Source organism: Pseudopodoces humilis, chromosome 18 (assembly GCF_049639895.1).
Source record: "Pseudopodoces humilis isolate 2021_Gansu_Grassland_sample_001 chromosome 18, ASM4963989v1, whole genome shotgun sequence".
Taxonomy (NCBI): Eukaryota; Metazoa; Chordata; class Aves; order Passeriformes; family Paridae; genus Pseudopodoces; species Pseudopodoces humilis.
The window spans coordinates 7,923,174-7,944,353 of NC_142217.1; the positions used below are offsets into that span (position 1 = coordinate 7,923,174).

Genomic DNA, 21,180 nt, shown 5'->3' on the forward strand with positions numbered 1-21,180 from the left:
TGATTAGAGCTGAAAAGGCAGAGCTCAGATGTTCAGGTTTGATAATTTTCTGACCACCTGTCTGCATATATTCTGCTCTAACACCTACCCTGTATGTTTTAGTTTAGATGCTTTGTGCTTTAGCATTTTAAACCCTTTTAGAGGATGTCACTATCCCAGTTCCTAATCCTGTTAACTGTTGTCTGTTTCTTTTGCCCTTCCTTCACTGGTGATTCCTGTGTTCCTTAATGCAGTGTCATGTAAGTCTAACTAGCTTGACTCTCAGCATTACTGCTTTATTCTTGCACTTCTCTCTTCTTTTTAATAATGTGCTAAAATAACTTTTCTGAATTCCACTAGATTTGTTTATTTTCAGACATCTGTAAATATATCAACATTAGGCTCATTCAAGCCAGCTAAGAACTGATGTGACATTTTTATAGATTTCCATTTCATGCCTAAGATTGTGTCAGGTGTATATTTGTATGGAAAACTAGCATGAATTCATTCAGAAGATATTTTGTTGTATTTCTTAAAAAAACAATAAAAAATATTGGCAACTAATTTTTCTTTTTAATGATTTCTCTTCAGTGGACAACCAGCCTATGCTGCATTACATTCGAGATAAAACTGCAGTTCCTTATTTCTCCAACCTTGTCTGGTTTATTGGAAGCCACGTGATAGAACTGGATAACTGCGTGCAGACTGATGAAGAGTAAGCTTTTACAAGTGCTGCCTATTGAATGGAAATGCTTTTCCCAGATGTCAATGGTGTCCTTATTTTGTCGTTAGTAGTTCAGTTAAGTTAGTTTCTAGATATGTTATAGACAGTTCATAGACTGTCAGACTTACAGACGGGTCAGACTTTTCACTCTTTAAAGCTTTTTTTTGATTCTTCAAGGTAACAATGCTGTGTGCCTGATCTGTGCTGATCCTCTACAAGTAAATCAGTTTTTGCAGCAAGCCTTTTCTTTATCTTTGTTTTGTTCTGCTAAAAATAGCTGATATCCAGAAGGCACAACAAGAAATTGTGCTTCTCAGTCGTATAAACTTTGTCTTTCTAACATTCTTTTTCTGTGTCATCTCATTAGAAGAGCTTTCTAGAAAGATTCTAGGAAAAAGAGTTAAACTAGAAAGATGAACTTGAATTATGAACTGTCAGACCTGACATGGCAGTGTAATATTCCACTATCAAATACAGAAATACTTTGTTGATTCAGGTTGTTCTTGGTTTGTCTTGCCACCCCCACCTTAGAGTGGGCATATGTTTCTTGCTTTCCTAAAGTGAAGGGGTAGGTGTTAAATACAACACTGAATTCTTCTTTCAAATTTGGAAAAAAAATCTTCTCATTTTTGTAGTTGGCTTGTGAAAAGACTGGCAATTGAAAGCAAAGCTTTGTAAAAACAGGTCTTGTGAAAACTTTGAGGAAAATCTTGATATGTGCATCCTATAGAAAATACAGGCAACTGTTTAATAGTTGCATTAGTTGTCTTCACTGAAACATCTGCTTTGGGCAGTCTACTTGAGCTAGGTAATCTGTGGCAGGGATGCCCATAAATTTTTTCCCTAAGTTTTTAAGACTTCCCACAATTAATCGCGTATGTTTTTTTGTTTCTGCTCTCTTTTCAGGCACAGAAATAGGGGCAAACTGAGTGACCTGGTAGCAGAACATCTTGATCATTTGCATTACCTTAATGATATCCTTATCATTAATTGTGAATTTTTAAATGATGTGCTGACAGACCACCTACTTAATAGGCTCTTTCTTCCCCTCTACGTGTACTCATTAGTAAATCAAGACAAGGTAAGCTAATGCCTGCAAACAGTTAATTCTCAAAGGTGCTGCTTTGCTTTCAGTGTGCCAAGTAATTTGGGCAGTAGGTATATGATATTCACAATATCTATGTGTGGTTTACATAAAACAGCTTAAATAAGGTGGCTGTAGAGGAAGTACCCTGAGATGGAATTCAAGAGCACAGCAGATTAAGTTTTATTTTAAGAAATGCTGTTTTGGGTGGCATGGTGGTTAAAAGCTCACAATAGTGGATACCAAGAAGAACTGCAAATTTGGTACAGGGTTTAAATTTCTGTGACACTGGGAGATGTGTGATTTCCTTTTCTGTTAAGGTAGCTTGTCTTCTGGCAAAAGCAGAAAAAGCGAATTTGCCATGATCTAAAAATCTGTCCAGGTAGAAAATACAGATTTTTGGGTTTGATACTCATTTCTTGTATTTGTAGAGAAGCTGCGTTTTAATGTGATATAGCTGGATTTATTGTTAAAGTATAGCCTTTAAATTAAGTGTAAAACTGGTTTTGAGTGAAGTAGAAACTATTTTTTTAAACCTGCACAGGTTCTTGCTTTTGTAGGTAATAGTTCATGCTATCTGAATAGCTAATTTTAAGAGCAGTCTTTAATGAGTGTTAACTGAGAAGAATTTTTTTAACGAATAGCAGCATATTGAAAAGCAGTGTACTTCTCAGATGCTTACCTGTTTAAGTTACCAAAGGGATTAATTTCAGTTTTTTAGCCAAGGAAGAGTGAGGGGTATGCTTATTCAGAGAGTCTCCATTTCAAATCGTTTACAAGTAATGAATGTTAAAAAGCATGATGCTTTCTGAATATTTTGTAGCAGAATGTGAAACAACGCAACTTTTGTTTTAAATGAAACATTAAGCCATATAAATTCTTGGTATAAATAAATAAGCATTTTTCATAACTTTTTTTGTAGGGTGGAGAGCGTCCAAAAATAAGTCTCCAGGTTTCTCTCTATCTTCTTTCTCAAGTAAGTATGTTAAGTATTTGTCCTGTTTCAGAACAAATTTTGCAGTACTGTTGTGATTATAAAATAGTATTTTCATCATTTTGGCAAAGCCATAAAAGAAAATTTGTCAAAACACATTTTTAACCTTTCAGTTTCCATTAAGAAAAAGAAAGTGAAACATTTTTGGCAGACAAAGTATCTTCTGTTTCGAATTGTCATTTTTCTGAGGATCCCACTGCACAGGGTAACATTTAAAGCATTGCATGTTCATAAACGGCTTGCACACCCTGACAAATAAAGTATAATAGTCATGCAACATGCTGGGACACAACTTGGTACCATAGCAGATGAAATCTACCTAAATGCTGTATTGCATTTTGAATCTACTTAAGCTATGGAAAATTTCAGGTTTGAATTTTTCTCTTTGAAAACCCAAACCCCAAAAACCACCACTACCAAAATATCACTTTCTCACAATATGAATTTCCTTATGCCTATAGCTTGAATCTGTAATTAAGTACTTATTTCTTACTTGTATCAGTTCCACCTCCTTTTCTTTCTGGAACTTATTTTCAAATTAGGAGTTTTACAGTAGACTTTTTCTGTTTTGTAGAGAAAATGCATCTGTTCTCCTGATAATCTTCCCGACATTGCTATGAGACTGGTTTTCTTAAATTACATTGTCTGAAAATAGTTTTGACTTGTGTTCATAGAATTTATACTTCTTTTTCTTTGAACTTAGAGTTTTTCAACATTCATTTTATTATGATCTGGCCCATAATTTCATCTTTTTGCTGGAAATATGGGGTTGGAGTTTTTTTCCTAGGGAAATATAATTCGATGCTTTTTAATTTAAACCTAACAAATTGTTGTGGTGTGAGGATTATTTACCACAGATAAAACTGTGGGAGCAGCAGCTTCTTGTAACCAGAGGGATCTGCATCATACAGTTGTATAAGGTGACCTCTTTTAAAGTCTTTGCTTTCAGTGGAATTATCAACTAGGTATCACTTCAGGATTTGTATATATGTTCTTCATTCTCTTTAAAGAAGGAAATGGAAGTAGTCATAAAGAGCTGAGAACAAATTTTGTATCAGAATGGGATGTGATATAGAAAATGAAGGGACTGATTCTGTGACTGGCAGAGAAACATTTTTTCCCACCTCTTTTAACCTGGAGTTTGTCTGTGGCAGGGTGGGGTCTGCCAAACCTTGCTGACTGTTTCTGTTCCTGACAACAGACATATGCTCTAGGCACTACTCTTATATTAGAGACAAGTGCTTGAGAGACTTATGCTGGCACCTGAAAATGCACTGCTGGGATTTCTCAGCCACTGTTACAAAGGGAAGATGTGCTGTTCTTAGACAGGCCTGTGGACAGTCAAGCAACGCTTGCTGAACTGGCAGAAGCTCGAGTGATTTGGAGATTGTTCAAAGCACTTTTGAAGTGTTTTGTGACTTCAAAGTTTTATACAGATCACCACTACATGCTAATAATCACTTCCCTTTTGGAGGTCTGGAATGCTTCTGACTTTAATCTGAAAACCTGTGGAGAACATTTAGCTAAATATTGTCAAAGCAGTGATTAGATTTAATGACTCAGAAATTATTTGGTAATTTTACAGCTAGAGCCACTGATAAGGCACCCAGCCTTGATATTCCTGAGAAGAGAATGGATATAAGCTGACAGAAGGCTGTTGCAGCTGGGCCTGGGCTGGTTCTGTCCGGGAGCCACGTGTTTGCTGGCCCAGACTTGTAAGCCTTGGCTTAAAATGGAGTAGTAGTATAAGCAGAGAACTAATAAAGTACCATAGCACTTGTGCTCAAATGCTTCAGTGCTCCAGGCATTGTGGTACTTACTCCTGTGTTCTGTAGCCACTGTGTAGCTGACACTGATTTGCTGCAATTTCAGAGCCAGAAAAGCTGCTTCTGATCCAGCTCAGCTCAGCATGGCCTTTAGTCATGAATCACTGCACAGTGATTGTGTGCACAATACTTGCTAGAGTGTGGCCAGTTGCTGGCACACAGGACTGGGGATACTGTGCACTGTAATCAGTTGGTTGTTTCTAAAAAAATTAATTTTTGGAATGGTTTTAATGAGTTCCTTGCTATAATATCACACAACTTTCCTTTCAAAGGTATTGAAGAGAGAGAATATACACTTCTCAGAAGGAGGAAGGAACATGAAGAATTAGTAAAACTAGGTAGCTTCAAAGGTAGGGAAAGTCAGATACCAGTGTCTCCTGTGTTTTAAAGAAGATTTAATGAGTTCTCAGTGTTACCAGCTGTACTTACATGTAAACTAAAGATAGCACTTAACAAGGTCAAAAGTATGTTCAGCTAGTGAAATTGTGAAACTATGTATTCTGTAAATATGTCTGATCTTTTTTTCTGCTCTTCTTTTAATAGGTTTTTCTGATTATACATTATGCTCCATTGGTGAACTCCTTGGCTGAGGTTATTCTCAATGGGGACCTCTCAGTGTTTTCTTCTAAGGTTGAGCAAGATATACAGAAAAACTCAGTAAGTGGCCAACTGTCTCTAATTTCTTTTTAAGGCAAAGAAAATATTTGAAAAATAAAATGAGGTATCTAGAAACTGCTAAGCCAAGGTGTTTGTTTAGGAGAGGAGAGCAGCAGCAGACTTCAGCTTTTGTTGTTGGATCATCATTTTGATGGGACACTTCTATAATCCAGTCTTCTGTGTTCAGTTTTTATCTGCCCTTTGGTAGTGAAATGAAAGTGATTCAGCAAAACTTTCCTGTGAAATTTCCTTGTGCAACTTGTAGTTGAAATGAGAGACTTAAAAAAATACTTGGCTTAAGATTTTCATTTGAATATTCACAGTGTTTTAACAGTAGAACTGATCATCTCTGGTCACACTGACTTGTGCGTCAGTGAGCATGTGAGGAGGTACCACAGAGAGAGGGGAGCATGTCACTCTGTCATTGCCCTTTTACCTTCACGTTTAACCTTGGGTAGATGTTGCTAGATGCTGATGCTGTTGTTACTGGTTTCCTAGGTGTCATGTTTATAATATTTTCCCTTTTGTTGTGGCTTTCACAGTTTGTGTAATGCTTACTTGTTACCTTTTAAAAGCCTACTTTGGGGATGGTAGCAAGTAGAGGGGCATAACTTTATTGTAACAGGCCTCTGGCTGTAGTTCTGTGTAAAAATTGACCATATCCCCTCTTGACTGACTGGCTAGCAGTTGGTGACTGAATGTTAAATTTATAGCAAGCAATAGATTGGTTCTCATGTACTTTCTTTCCTAGTAGTGGCTATAGCTCTGGGAGTTTCAAGGGGGGAAATACATTTCAACTCCTCTGAGACACATCAACTTTTCCAGATTTATTTCCGCTGGGCATTGGAAGCTGTGTGGACTGATCTTAGCCAGTAGCTTTCGGGTTCTGGTGTTTTGTTCTGTTGACCTTGGTATTTAGAATCTAACCTTTTTTAGAAAAAACTATGGTAGAATAGTAAAGTTGACTAAATTCTTTAGCATAAAGCAATATTTTACCTATGTTAGGAAATGTTTGGTGTTCTGCTAGCTGCATACTGAATGTTGTGTGTTACCTGTGCAAAAGAAGCTTTGTTACTAGGAAATTTGTGGCAAGAGGGTGGAGTACCATTTGTTACAGAAGTGAGATTTTTCTTTTCCTGTCATGGTTACTATACAGAATTACAAAATACCTATAGCATGTGTTTGTGTGCTTGCACATGTTAGGAATATTATGGGTTTCCTATAAACTCTTAAGTTTGTAATACTTAATACTTGTAAACAAGTAATACTTGTTTAGGTTACAGCTCCTTACTGGCCTTAAATATGTGTTCTCTTAACATGTAAGCTTGGGGGTTCTGTTGTACCTGGACAGGTACTAAATAGGAGGGGTATTGGCCTTCTGCAGCAGACCCTTAGAGAAGCTGTCAGAGGTGGAGCTGTGTTCCAGGAGTGCAGAGCAGTGGGTCAAGGGAAAAACTTCCATGGGAGAAGCTTTAATTTTTAGTAGCTTCATCAATATTGTTGAATGAAACCATGGAGAGGAAAGCCTACACTGTCAGAAGCCCAGTGGTGGAGATTGCACTCCCCTCCTTCTGCCCATAACCAATGTTCAGAAGAGCTCTGTGCCCAGCTGCCTGAGAGGGGAGCCATGGAGGGAGCTGCTCTGCAGGGTTTGGTGGCAACAACTGCAGGCTTTACTTGGGCTTCCCTGCTAATACACAACTCGGTGCAGGCAGGCTCAAGTCAGCTGTACAAATGAAGGCACAGTCATGTAAAGTGAGGCAATTTCTTGTTGCTCTGTGGTGGGAATTCATAGAGTGGCAAGTTGATTTTTTTGAGCATTGTTAGCCATTCCCAGGGGCTGTTCCCTGGACTGTGAGGGGAATGAGGATCATTTCTGAGTTGTTGCTGTGGTGTTTTCTGTTGCAAAGAAATTGCAAACTTCTATTGAATACTAAAACCTACTTCAGAAGTTAGTTTAGAATTTTTAAAGAGAAACGGTGAGCAAATTTTTTAATTTACTTTCAGTCTGAACATAGAATTGGTTTTTTTTCTTACATCAGACCCAAATTTATCATTTACTACTTCCTTTCTGTTCTAATTTGTTATGATAACCATTCTGATACTGTACTAAGCTTGTTTTAGGGATATCTGTCTATTGTGGTTAACTGCAGCTATTTCTAAACCCTTGCTCTGTACATAACACTGCTCATCTGTTGTAACTGAGATGTCTTGTTATGTTTAAGTTGAAATGTAACTGCCAGTTTCTAATTAGCAGATAATTTCTAAACCCAGACGTAAGTAAGTAGAACCTCTTATCTATATTCATCTTTCTAATAAGATAGATTAAGATGAAATAAGGTATAGAGTAAGGACTGAGATTACTAGATGCGGTCTTGTGTCCTCTTGCTGGGACACTGAGTAAAGAACACTTAACAAAAACAAAAGCTGGGAAGGGTCTTAGTTGCTGTGTATAAATGCAAAATACCCCGAGTTATTTCGGGCAAAGAGCAGTGGTAGTTGTCACAACAGGAACAGGTGATACTGTTTACTGGAAATAAATTTTTGGAAAAAATGACCAGCAGTTGTAACTGCCAATATCTTATGAAATGGCAGTAACCTACCCATGGAGATCTGCTGAACATCACTGGGCAGTAGTAACTGCCTAAGCTCCATTGAACAAGTTCTCAACATCATTCTTTATTTTTTCCCTGTCTTTCTGGTTTTATGCATCATCAGAAGAAATACAAACCCTTATCTCACAATGAGAGTTGAATATGTGTAGGCAACAGAATGTATTTAAACTTGTCAGATATCACACTAAGGTTTACCTTACTTCCTGTGATATCTGTTTTCCCGCATCTTTCAGATGTGGGCCAGTTATGCCTAGTGCATGTTTTTTCTTTAACCTACTTTCTCCTTCCCGTAAAGGGTGTTACTGGTATTGCCTTATTTTACCATCACACATTGCACAAGATTAAACCATTATTGAAAATGTGGTTGAAAGGCATTTTAAAGGTATAAACTAGCAGTACCTCAAGCTGTATAATCATTTTGTAGAATAAACCAAATGCTATGTAAATGAATTTTAAGTCTGATTTTAGAATGTTTTAATTATGTAGCCTTGTTGCCTTTAGCAGAAGAGAATATTTGTGTAGGGTTTTTTCTACAGCATTCCTTCTTGGAGCAGACCATGGCTCAGTGTTTACAAGCACATCAGTGTTTACTGCTCTCTTTGCATATGAGATATAAAAGGATGTTAAGTACATGCCTTCTCCATAAAGAAGTAGCTACAAGGTTCTAGGAAGCAATGCAGAAGTAAGAAGTGAATGCAGAAAGGGGAAAATGCATTATGAAACTTGCATGCTACTTTTCTGTTTTCCCCCTAAATAATAAGACTTAAGGTGCTCTTCCCTTTTCTTATGACTTTTCTGACCAAAAGCCATCAATAAAGGTAAGCTGGTCATTTTCTAACCTTCCTGTGTTGCAGTTAGATCACACAAAAAAAATGCATCAGAGAGGTTAATGGGAGATATAAGTGTAGTAAATTTCACATTGTGGGGTTTTTTTGGTATTGTAAAATACTCTTCCCACTATGTGGCTTGTTTCAGTCCCAAGCAAAAAGTCACTTACACAATATTTCTATAAAATGTTTGAAAAATGTCAGAAGATTCAGAGAATCATTTTGGCCTTCTAACTTTGTAGACAGCTTCTTCCCTGATCTTTTCCTAATCTTGTTTTTATGTATAGATGTTGCTAACTCGGTGAAGGGAAGGATTTTTTCAGACTTTTGCCCTGAAGGTTCTTTGGTGCAGTCACCTTGAGTGCTTATTGTACTGAGTCACCTAAGGCAAAGAATGTAATCAATTTGGTATTTAATCTAGTCTTAGTTCTTTTCTCTTGCTTGCCCTTAAATTTTTAAACCTTTAGGCAGTGTCAGCCAAATGTGGTTGAAGTACTGAGCTCTGGAAGGTAATGGGGTTTCTGTATACGTCTTGTTTAGTGTAAACCTGGCAGAAAGCACCAAACCATGTGCTCAGTAACAGAGAGGTTTGGTTCATCAGTGTTTATGTTGTACTCCGGTGATCAGCTGCCAGGCCTAGCCAGGGAGAGAGGAGCTTAAACAACACAGCTCAGAAACAAGCTGCAACATTGTGAAAAACCAAGCTTGTTACTCCTTTTATTTGCAGAGCTTCTTGTTGTGTCTTGGTCACTTTCTATAAGAATCCATTGTTCTGTGTTGTTAGGATGACACATTCTTGAAAATACTTCATTTCTTCTGGGAGAAATTTGTCATCTAAATTTTTCTTGCTCAATAAATTAATATTCAGGAAAATGAGGTGTTGGTTTGCCATCTTATCCTGTGATAACTTTGGGTAAAACAGAAGTAAATTAAGTCTAACAAATGAAGTTGTGTTTTTCAGACATGCTAAGTCAATGTCTGGAGGCCCAAAATGACAATGGATTTGTTCCTAGTTGATGCACAAATTAGTTTGATGTTGAGGGAAGCATAAGACTCCAAAAAAAAAAGCAAATCAACCCAAAATCTCACAGCACAGAGCTTTGGATTTTGTCCTCGCTGCTTTAAAAAGGTCCTTGCACTTTTCAAAAGGGTGTGTTTCATATTAATACACTGCTGTCAACACACATGAAGGATTTTGCTGCCTTCCTCCTTTTTACAAAAGGTGTCTGAATTTTGTGTACTATCTCTCACCCCTTCAAAGAAAGGGAAGACAGTTGAAAACTTGTAGTGATGAAATAGAGTCTGCATCCTCTTGTGTCAACGAGGCCTAGTTTTTAATGATAGATCTTTGGGGTACATTGCTTTGGAGAAAATTGTACTGCTGATGATTTGGTACTAATTTTTTGTATTTTAAAATGGATTTGAGATTCATGAATAGTGTGCTAATTTACATTTTATGTGAACTGAAGTTTCTTTATCAATTACAGTTAAAAATGCCTTGCTGTAACTCAGCGTAAATTCTTCAAATTTGCAGGCAAAGTCAAGTATCAGATGTTTCATAAAACCCACAGAAACACTTGAGAGGTCTCTTGAAATTAACAAACAGAAAGGGAAGAAAAGGATGCAGAAAAGACCCAACTATAAAAATGTTGGTGAAGAAGAGGAAGAGGAGAGAGGATCTGAAGATAACCAAGATGACCTTGATAAAAGTAAAAGTACAGAAGCAAGTTCAAAGGGTGTAAGAACAAGCACTGAAAATGAAGGTGAGTATTCCAGCAAGAAATGGTCCTTGCAATTTAGGTCCTTTTGTTTACTAATGGTTCTAGTTGTGATTTGTTACCTGACTTGTTCTGTTGCTGCACTAAGTAAACATGGGACTATGACTTTTGTCTTATATTTTTAATACCAAACAGAAAATACAGAAACACTTGTGTTAACTTTATTTAAAATATCAAGTTTTGATGGTATGTTTTGGTTTTTTTAGAAATAGAGATGGTAATCATGGAGAGATGTAAGCTGTCAGAGCTGTCTATCTCTGCTGTGACAGAACAGAATACAACCGATGAAGAAAAGAGTGCAGCTGCTTCTGGAAGTGATATAACAAACTGGAACAGGTATAAAGGAACTGTAAAAGATTTTGCTGAATTGCTTCCTTACCTACCCTCCCCTTAAATCTTTTGCTTTTCTTAAAGGGATGCTTCAAATCTGCTTCAAGTTAAAATTACAGGTTTTTTTCTCTATCACAAGTGAGTGAATCAATACAAAAGTGATGTGTAGCCTCTCTGCTGCTCAGTTTTGGAAATGATCCTATTCCTTTGTAGTTTGTGCTTTTCTTTATAGCAGTTGTGATGCATCAACTTGGTAACATTAAATTACAGAATATTAACACAACAGAAATAGAATATAAATATTTCTGTCCTGAAATTTCTTAAACCCTTAAATTAAGATAGAAGTTTTATTAATTATATTTATGGTTGCATTTATCCATTTTGTATGCACCTATAAGGAAAAAAAAAAGGAAAATTTGTCAGTCCAGGGCTGAGTTTGGCAGAATTGAAGTAGCAATAGTTACAGGTAAACCCTTGTAACCTTTATACCATTTTCAGGGGCCATTAATATGTTTTAGGGTTATTGGAAACTTCTACTGGAAATACAGTTTATAAGTGTTTCTGGGAGCAGAAACTGCCCTGACTTCAAAGTTTAAGCTTGGATATATTTGCTATCCCTAAGACACCTTCTCACTAGGGATTTTGCATTACTGTTAATAGAATGTTAAGAAACCAAATGTGCCCGACACAAAAGTAATTGCAAATGTGTCTATTGGGAAAATGCACATGTTTGATAGGATTTAAAATTTATTTTTAAATTTGGGAAGTGCTGCCTGGTATTCCCAGAATCTCATTCTGTCTCCGTTATAGCTTTGTAGTTTAGAGTACATTCATTAATAAAGATAACATTTAATTTCATTGTAAAAGTGAAATTAAACCTTGACTTGAACTGGCTTTAAAACACATTGTTCTAGATTATTGATAATTTGACTAAAATATGTGCCAAATGGCTTTTAGAAAGAAATTGGCAGTGAGTGCATGGAATACTAAAGTGACTGGGATGCTTGGGTCTTGAACAGTGCAGAATGCTTAGAAGTGAGCTGCCAGTGCAGTTGGAAAATGTCTGCAGTTCAAGCCTCTCTTGATCTGCAGATGTGGTTTCACAGCATTCTGCATCTTTTCTAAAAAGCGACATCAAAGAATGTGCAGAGCTAAAAACAGTTTTAAAATAAGGATATGCCTTGGATAGGACAATTCTGGCCTTTGTTTTATATGGGATTTTTTTTTTTTTTAAGTATCAGTAGATTAGTTGCTGTAGCTTAAGATACTATGTTATATTATATGCCAGGTATAGTGTTTGAAACAGCAGCTAAATTTCTCAAGAGACTTCCTCCAGTATGTATAGTTTCTGTCCTGCACTGGTTGGAATCACTGAGCCTTGTGGATAAGGCACCTGAAAGTGGAAAATGCAGTGCTCTCTGCCATGCTGGAACTGAAGCTTCCACACTCAGAATAATCATTAATGCTTGTGGTGACAGTGGCTCCAAGTGTGTTGCAGTCTTCAGTTGTGGACAAGAATAAATGATTTGAGGAACACCTGTATCTCATTTGATCTGCTGCTTTTATCAAGCCCTTAGTAAAAGACTAATAGAGGAAGAAAATGCCTCCAGAGTTAAGAAATAGATTTGAAAATACTTACCGTATAGCCTTTACTATGAGAAGTGGGGATTTTTTTTTTAAAACAGTCCAGTAGTAGCTGAAAAATAAATGGTAAACAACACAGATGGCAGTTAAAAATCTGCAGCTGTAGTAGCTAAGTCAAGCTTTTAATTTCCCTTAGCCCTTTTCCTACTGTGAAAAACAAAATAAAAAGCTTAAGTATTTTAGGTGTAATTTTATTTTGATAGGCCTTGATACTGGAAAGTTTAAGCTTAAAGACATGTTTTAAATTAGCTTCATTTTATGAAATGCTGTGCAGCAAAGCTTTTTTCCAAAGTGTGGCAAATCTTCATGCTGTGTTGTGGCTTCTGTTGCTATTTTCTTAGGCTGAAGATTTCCTGGGTCTGTTGTGTATTTAGTCTAAATGAGGGACATTGGTGAGGGGGATTCTTGGAAGTTGTTTCAGCCTCAGGTTATTGTGGCCGAGACAGATAATGCCGATAGATGCTCTGAAGAAGCATCTGGAATGAAAATGGTACATCTTGCTGCTGTAATGATTTTTTTCAAGTTTTGTAATTTCATGAATCTAATTAGTATGTGGGGGAAAACGATGAAAAATGCATTAGACATCACAGAAGTCATTTAATACTACGTAATATTGGTGTTAATGGAACAACTACTGTGATACCTCAGCAGCTTTGACCTGGTAAAACATTGGCTTTAATGAGATTATATTAAATAGTGCTTTTATATTACAGGCTAAGGTTTAGGTTGTTTGCTGTCTGCTTTTGGTCTGAAAACCAAGATATTAAATATTTTAATATCTTGGTCCTCTTTGTTCTTTAGACCTTGGAGCTGAGCTCATTTTATGGAGTGAAAAGCCCCCATCTGAGGGTGACACTTGTAGGGCTTGTTTAATGCTTAGGAAACCTGAAGGCCTTCTTAACTTGTTTTCAACATTGCTAATTCTTTAGGTTGTTTTTCCTTGAGTAGTTACATTATTTTGTGTTCTACAATATGTAAATAATTGGACTTAAGCACTTGGAGCAGTGTTGGACTTAAGCAAAGAGGGATCGCTGTCAGTGGCATTTCTGGTAGAGGAGCCATGTAATCCAGGCTCAGAAATGCACAGACGTGCACTGTGGCATGAGCTGAGCCGGGAACAGCGTGGGCTGGGATTCTGGTCACTGCCCACTTTCAGTAAGAGCGAACACTCTGCTCAAATGTGCCTGGAGCTGCCAGGAAGTTCCAGTGCATTGTTATGCCTTGGGCACTGTGGCTTTCCTGGGACACGCTCGGTGTGACCATGAGGGCGCCACTGGTCTGGAGCGGGGATTGAAGTGTGGTGTGTTCTGAGCTCTGACAGCCCTTCTGACCCCCAGGAACCCCAGCAGTGAGTTTGTAGAGCCTGCTTCTCTACTGCTAGACCTGAATACAGTAAAAGGTGTTTGCTTCTGTGACTTTGATGTTACTTTTATGTATTTTCTTTTAATGTAATTTAGATGATAAAGAATATTTTTCCTTTCACTGTTAAAGCATAGTTTAAAATATGGGAATAAACCCTTTACACTGTTGTCCTCTGATGGCTGTGACACTTCCCCACCATACAATTTATCAGGGGCAGTTGTGAAAATATATTTGGTTTTTGCTTGTGCTCTGAACTTGAACAACTGACTGAATGCAAGCCAGCTTAAGACCAGAAGTTGAAGCTGCCTTGCCATCAGGTCTGTTCTAATACCAGCTGAATCTCAGCTATATCTGATCTGTCCAAATGCCTTCTGGATTACACTGACTTTTGTTGTCTTTCCAAGGTACAGGTAAAGAAAAGGTGAACTTAACACTGTTTGTAACCTCCTGTATGTGTCATAGGTCACACTGTTTAAACTCAGGAAAACAAAGCTTATCTGCAATCCATAGTTTTTTTTTTCTCTTCAGATATTCCCTCCTAATTAATTTTTCTTTTCTATAGCTGTTGGACAATAGAATTGGTGTTCTAGAACCTAACTTCCTCTAAAATTCTGGTAAAAATGCTTACTTGTAATAGTAAGAACTTTTCAACTCTACTTAGCGCATGAGTTTTAAAGGAGTCTGTTTTATACAACAGTGATAACAGCTCCTTAAATTTGCTTACATATGCACTTAAAACAAGCTCTGAAATGCTTCTGTATACTTATTAAACAGGCTACAAACAACCCAGTACAAACAATCAATTATTGTGAAAGTATTACATAATAAGTCCTGTTAAAACTCAGAATTATTGTCAGTATATGAATACAAAGCATGGCTGTAATTGAGTACTCTGCAAGAAACTCTATAAGAAACTCTCGTTATAGTGCCTGAAAATGTGCATTACTGTAAATAAAACTGCCTCTTCCATTAGCTATATGTACAATGAGATAGTTACCCATTTTTCTATAGATTTTTTTAAACACTTTCTAAATTACTCCTTTCTACAGGCCTTTTCTTGATATGGTCTATAATGCACTGGACTGTCCTGAAGATGATTACTATGCCCTCTTTGTGCTTTGTCTTTTATATGCCATGTCACACAACAAAGGTAAGAGCTGTTATGTAGAGTTAACTGCAAGGCCAGGGTTGGAGGAAACTGTAAACTCAGTAGTCATCTTCTGGTTTATGGGGTTTGTTTATTGCTGTCCTTTAGAATGGGAAGCAGATCCCCACAGTCCATAATTATGTATTGTTCGAAGAGGTCTCCCAGCAAACCAGTCTTTTCTGAGAAATAACTTTGATATTTTAGAGGACTATTATGAAGAAAGATGGGATTAGTTTCCTTATATAACAAGTCAGTGAACATTTTATTTGTGTTGGGGAGGATACTAAATGGGGCTACTACAAAATAAAATTCCCATTTCTTTTAATCATATATGAACAGATTAGTTAACCACCAAAGTAGAATTTAAAATCAGACTTTGATCTTCTCCCCTTTAGTCATTATGCTCTCCAGATGTACGGCTTGACTTTGATTTGATTTAGATGCAAACAGATAATCTGAGAATTTCAGAAGCTTCAAAATAATTTGCATTTCACCAACCACTTCGGGATGTGTCTTCACCCAGTAGGCCCCATTTAGGGCTGAGAATTTCCAGGGATTCATCAATATTGTTTGGTCTTTGTTGTTCCTTCTTTTCCTTGTAATACAAAGTCAAAGCTATCTTGCCTAGTTTCCTATTGCTAATTGTTCTCTTCTGAGAAAGCTGCTGTGGTCTATTAAATGTTTGCCTTGGAGCACACTCCTGTTTTCTAATTTGCCTTTTTTGTCCTTCACCCCCATGAAAGGACTTGACTCAGTCAAGCTGGAGAGAATTCAGCTTCCAGCTCAACATGCTGAAGAGAGAAATTCATATAATCATGTCCTTGCAGAAAGGCTCATCAGGATAATGAATTATGCTGCACAACCAGGTATTATTGCTTTTCCAGGGTTTAGTTTTCCTTCCAAGGTGAAATTTTTGAAGATGGAAAAAAGCTACATAACCCCTTGTCTCTGAGGGGAAGGTGACTGTTCATCTTGCTCTTTGATGAGCAGTCTGTAGATATGGTTTGTGAAAGACTGCGATTGGCTTTTTCTTGGTTGGTGAGGAACCAGAAACTTTGGATTTGTGCTGAGTAGTTGTTTTTATGCTCAGAACTATACAAAGATCTATTGTCTTAATTTCTACCTTCTGCACTTTGGAATAAACAAAAATTGAGATTTTGAGTGGTTTCACCTTAATGGATTTCATCCTGAAAATATGATCTGTGGCACCTTTGCTTGTAGAAATAATTCCAGTGGAGAAATAGTCTTGAAAACTATGGTGTCCTTTGCTCATAGCAGTCCTTTGTCTGTCACCTCTAGGTGGTAGCAAATTTTCTTATACTTTTGTTTAACTCAAATTGTATTTTTGGTTCTGAAGTGTTTTATAGAAAATGTGGGGTTTTCTCTTCCTTTTTTTTGTGTGTGTGTGTTAAATGAGGGTTACAATGTTCCATGACCTATTCCATGAAAATACTATTTTTGTTCAAGCCACACCTCTCTTCCTTGTACTGCTTGCCTTAGAATTTTAAATGGGTGGAACTGGCTTTCCCCAGAAACTGACACACTATCAAATTTTTGAATGTTTCTAGAATAAAAATCGAATGTTTGTTTGACTTGCAAAACTGATCTACAGCATATTAACTTGTGCTGATGTCGGTGAAAAACATGTTTATGTATGAAGAGTTTGTACCTACAGCAGGAGGAAGGAGTGCAAATGAGCATGTGCTTATTTTTAAGTAAAGGCATGTCTGGGGGGAGAAGTGCTGAGCAAGGGTGGAAACGGGGGTTTCTATTCAACTTCTGTATGCTGTGTAGAGCATCTCCTTTTCTGTTCTAAGAAAAGCTATGCCTTATTAATGTGCTATGTACAAAGCTTCCTTTCACCTTGTAACTTCATCCATCCCAAATGTCCGAGATCCTTTTGTCATTTCAGTGTAATTCCACCTGTGCTGCAGATTGGTAAAGGCAGCAAAACCCAATGTTTGTGCTTACTGTTCTATAGTATTAATCTTTGCCTTCTTATAGTATTAATCTTTACCTTCTTATGGAATGGTTCTGCTTTAAATTTTCTTCTACTTTAAATTACTCTTTCAATTCTTTTTCCTTATAGCCATCAACATTGTAAGGCAGCATCAACACTCATCCCTGTCCAGGTGGGGGATGTGACAGAGGAGCAAAGTTTGAGAGTTGCAGGAAGAGTAAAAACATTAAGAGCATGGGATCATGAGAAGAGCTATAACTAAACTGCTGCTATTTTGTATGTTGAAATTTTATTTTCACAGAGGGAAAAATTCGTTTAGCAACTTTAGAACTTGGCTGCCTGTTGCTGAAGCAGCTTGTGTTTTCTAAAAATGGCAGGATCATAAAAAGTGTTCACCTTGATTGTCTTGAGGTGAGTATTTTCTTTCAAACTGCCAATCACTGCATTACTGGTGTTTGAGTCTTGTAGTATAGTTGAATAAATTTTTTCCTTTCTGATTGCAATAAGCCTTAATGTGAAATTTGAGCTTCTAGAACATCTTTGCATTGGTAGCTCTGAGCTGTGATCATAACCTATGTTCTGTTCTCAGCTCTGCTATTTTAAATTGTAATTTCTCAAGCAGTTTCTTTGTTTCATTGTCTCTCTGAAACTTGGGTGTTAGCTGTCTTAATAATGTAAAGAAAAGTGCTTTTGAAATAGCAAATAATAAACTCACATAAGCTGCATTTTCTTGGATGTAAGAACTGTATTTTATCAAATTCTGGGATTAAGGCCATAGATCAGGATATTATTAGACAGTCTATTCTGCATGAGTTTTTGGGTGGGTTTTTAATGTGACCAATAAGTGGTGTATATATTCCCTGAAATGCATTACCTCTTTCCTAGGGTGCAAGGGAGGAAAGTGTTCATCTCCTTCGTCGTTTCTATAAGGTAAATATGCAAAATGCTGTAAGAAAAAGATTCTTTACAGATGGAGAATGTCTGCTGCCCAGTCTTTACATAGTGACCAAAGAAGCACCTTTTTTAAGATGGGAGCTCCAAGTCTGTGAGAGAGAAGGAAATGTTCTCTTGCAGAATTCCTCTCCTTTCCACCCTTCCCATATCACCCTGACATATGTCACAAAGGGCTGTTGGAAGGCTCACAGAGTTTGTACTGGACGTCAAGTTTATCATTGACACTAATATGTAATATGTTTGGTTTGACATTACTTTTTGTTTGTATCATATCAGAAATGATGATCTGAAGTTTTACGTATTTTTTTTTCCCTTATTGAACACCTTTGCAGCTTTTTACCTTTGTGTGCATGTTGTAAACAATGAAAGAAATTAAATTTTTTAGCCTTAGGCATTAACTTCTATATAAGGAGCAGTAAATCCATGACAAATTTCAAGTGTCTGAAATGTCTTCCTGTTTTTCTTAAAATTCTCTTGAAGGATGTTTGCTTAATGTGACTTACAGAAAATAAGCAACTTGTGGTGGATTGACCTTGGCTGGCTGCTAGAGGTCCACTCCGCTGTTCTCTCACTGCCCTTCCTCAACAGGATGGAGGGAGAATAGAATATCTTGTCAAGATAAAGAACAGGGAGGTCACTTGCCAGTTACAGTCATGGGCAAAACAGACTCAACTTCACAGAAATTATTTTATTGCCAAAAAAAGTAAATTTAGATAGTGAGAAACAAAGACAAATTAAAACACTGCTGTCCCTCACCTCTCTCTTTTCCCAGGCTCAGCTTCATTCCTTGTTCTTCAACCTTTTCCCCCTGTGGGTGATGCAGGGGCAATGGGAAGTAGGGATTCGGTGTCAGTCCACAACAGCTTCTCTCTGTTGCTCCCTCTTCACACTTTCCCCTGCCCCATGTGGGTCCCCTCCTCCATGGGCTGCAGTCCTTCAGGACAACAGTTGCTTCAGTGTGGGTCCTGCAGAGTGCAGCTCCTTTAGAGTACACCTGCCTGCTGTAGTGTTGGTACCTGCTTCACCATGGTCCTCCAGGGGCTGCAGGGGAACCTCTCCCTTTCTAAAATATGTTTTTCTAGAGGTGCCAGCAGTGCTGCTGAGGGGCTCAGCAGTGGCCTGCAGCCCCAGCCTCCCTTCACAGACACACTGTACAGAGCCAAACCTCACAGAGTCCTAAACAGCAAGGCTTCATGGGATGTCCATATTCTTTCCTTTGGAAGGGAGAAGAAATATTTCTGGATATGTTTGAAGATGAATACCGGAGTATGACAGTAAGTGAGACCCCTTTTGCCCTGGTAAATCCTCAAACCCAGATACAGCACAAGAACAAGTTCTGATAGCTGCTGATGACACTGGGGTCTTTATTGCTGGGAGTAGGATAACAAAATGTGGGTGGTGCTTTTGTCTCTGAGAAGTCATGTCTATACTTACATAAATTATTTATGTGAAACTTCACAGCTCTTTATTAAATAAACTTTCATTACTTTCCAAAATTGAGTATACAAAAATTGCATCAGCCTAATAAATGGGATACTGGACTTTTTTTTTTTTCCTTAAAGTCAAAATTTAAAATCAAACCTGGAAGAATTTGGGTTTTAGTATTTCATGGGAATTCCAAGCACAGAAAATCCTCAAAATCCTGTGCATGCAGACTTAGACATGAACAAAGGGTTTGACCTGAGACCTTGGAGAAGGCTTCTGCCTTTAAATCCAGAAGAATTTAGAAACCATGAGTAAAGAGTGTGGGGTTTGTAGTTTAGATAGAAAAGACATTAAGATAGGTAGTGGAAAGTTGTAAGGTTTTAAAAGTTAAGATATAGAAGTAGTTATAAAGTAATAATTTTGAGGTGTAGCAAATAGTTTCTTATGCCATTGTATGATTGGTTAAGAATGTCTGCACTACAGCAAAGACTGATGAGTTAGCTATTGGTGTAAAAGTAGAAACATTGTTTTGTGGGAGAAGCTTATTGGCTAATTAACCTTTAAAAGACCTTGTAACCTGTGGTCTTGTGTCCACTGACCACAAACATCTGGTGAATACAGTGAAGATGCTCTCACACTTTCATGAGATCATGCTTTAATATGTCTCCCAGTGGTCCCATCTCACTCCATATCCTGGTAGTATTTGGGAAATATCTTTTCTGTAATCTTGAATTTTTCCTGTGTTTTATTTGTATGAAAAGTTTGGCAGTGTGTCTGGGAGCAATGAGAGATTGCATGTACGGACCTTTAAATAAGACACGGTGTTAAAAATTCTCAAAATTTTAGAATACACAGCAATGAGTTGTATTTGAAACTAAAGAGGCAAATGCTTATTGTTCTGTATGGTAACCAGTGCTAAAATACTTTTGTAGATGAAACCTATGAATGTAGAATACTTGATGATGGATGCCTCAATCTTGCTACCCCCAACGGGGACACCACTGACTGGGATTGATTTTGTGAAAAGATTGCCTTGTGGAGATGTGGAAAGAACACGAAGAGTGAGTAAGACTTTTTCTTACATTTGTTCATGACAATGATGCCAAAATCATCGAGCAATTCTAGGAATACAAATACTTTTCTTTGTAAATTGCTTGATTGGAAGCTTCATCCATAGAATCCTAAAAGCTTGATGAAGACAGGTCTGTATAGAGCATATAATAATTACCTGCCCTAGGGGAGAAACTTCTGATTTCTTGTGTCTAGTCAATGCAACATATTCTTGCATTGGGGTTTAAATTTTTCAGACCATTCAGAAAGCTACATACAAAGGCATTTTGATGACAATGACTATATTGTCAGCTTCTTTTGTGATCTGCTATCTCAGTCCTATCTCTTAATTATATTCCTGTTGTAAGAATTTCCATGAAGACTGACTGGCTTTGTATTACTCATATTTCTAGACATAGCAAAAATTTAATTTGACTTGAGAGTTCATCTTGCCAAGGTAATTTGTGATAATTTGAGAATGAGGAGAGAACCAGTAAAGTATCTATTTTTGTGACTGACACAATATGTGGAGGTGATACCGACCTGAATGGCAACATCCTTATTTCCGTTCTTGGTCCTTATCTGGCTGTGTCCTGGAAGCCTTGCAGTGTCAGTAAGTCTAAGAGATATGTTACTGCACAAAATCATTATTTGGAAAGTGCTGTTCTCTGTGTTTCTTTGCATTTATATAAGTGTATTATGCAAGTATAGTCAAGTACTCTTGAAGAAAAAAAAACATATTTCCAGGAATCTTCTGAAAAGGTTTGTTTTCATTGCTTATAAGCCACACAGCTTTCATTATCACAGCAAGTTGTTTGATAGAA

General features: G+C 37.3%; 1 protein-coding gene across 4 annotated transcripts in view; it reads left to right on the plus strand.

Moving 5' to 3' along the window:
• CLEC16A (C-type lectin domain containing 16A) overlaps positions 1-21,180 on the plus strand; it is a 59,989-nt gene that overhangs the window by 10,179 nt on the left and 28,630 nt on the right. For all 4 annotated transcript variants that reach the window (XM_088063878.1, XM_088063877.1, XM_014252683.2 and 1 more), the window contains 12 exons: positions 571-694; positions 1,610-1,784; positions 2,710-2,763; positions 5,151-5,264; positions 10,241-10,469; positions 10,691-10,820; positions 14,870-14,970; positions 15,711-15,833; positions 17,229-17,338; positions 17,813-17,857; positions 19,105-19,155; positions 20,239-20,367. In XM_088063878.1, the coding sequence (XP_087920004.1) occupies positions 571-694; positions 1,610-1,784; positions 2,710-2,763; positions 5,151-5,264; positions 10,241-10,469; positions 10,691-10,820; positions 14,870-14,970; positions 15,711-15,833; positions 17,229-17,338; positions 17,813-17,857; positions 19,105-19,155; positions 20,239-20,367 (1,385 nt within the window). The remainder of the gene's footprint in view (positions 1-570; positions 695-1,609; positions 1,785-2,709; positions 2,764-5,150; positions 5,265-10,240; positions 10,470-10,690; positions 10,821-14,869; positions 14,971-15,710; positions 15,834-17,228; positions 17,339-17,812; positions 17,858-19,104; positions 19,156-20,238; positions 20,368-21,180) is intronic.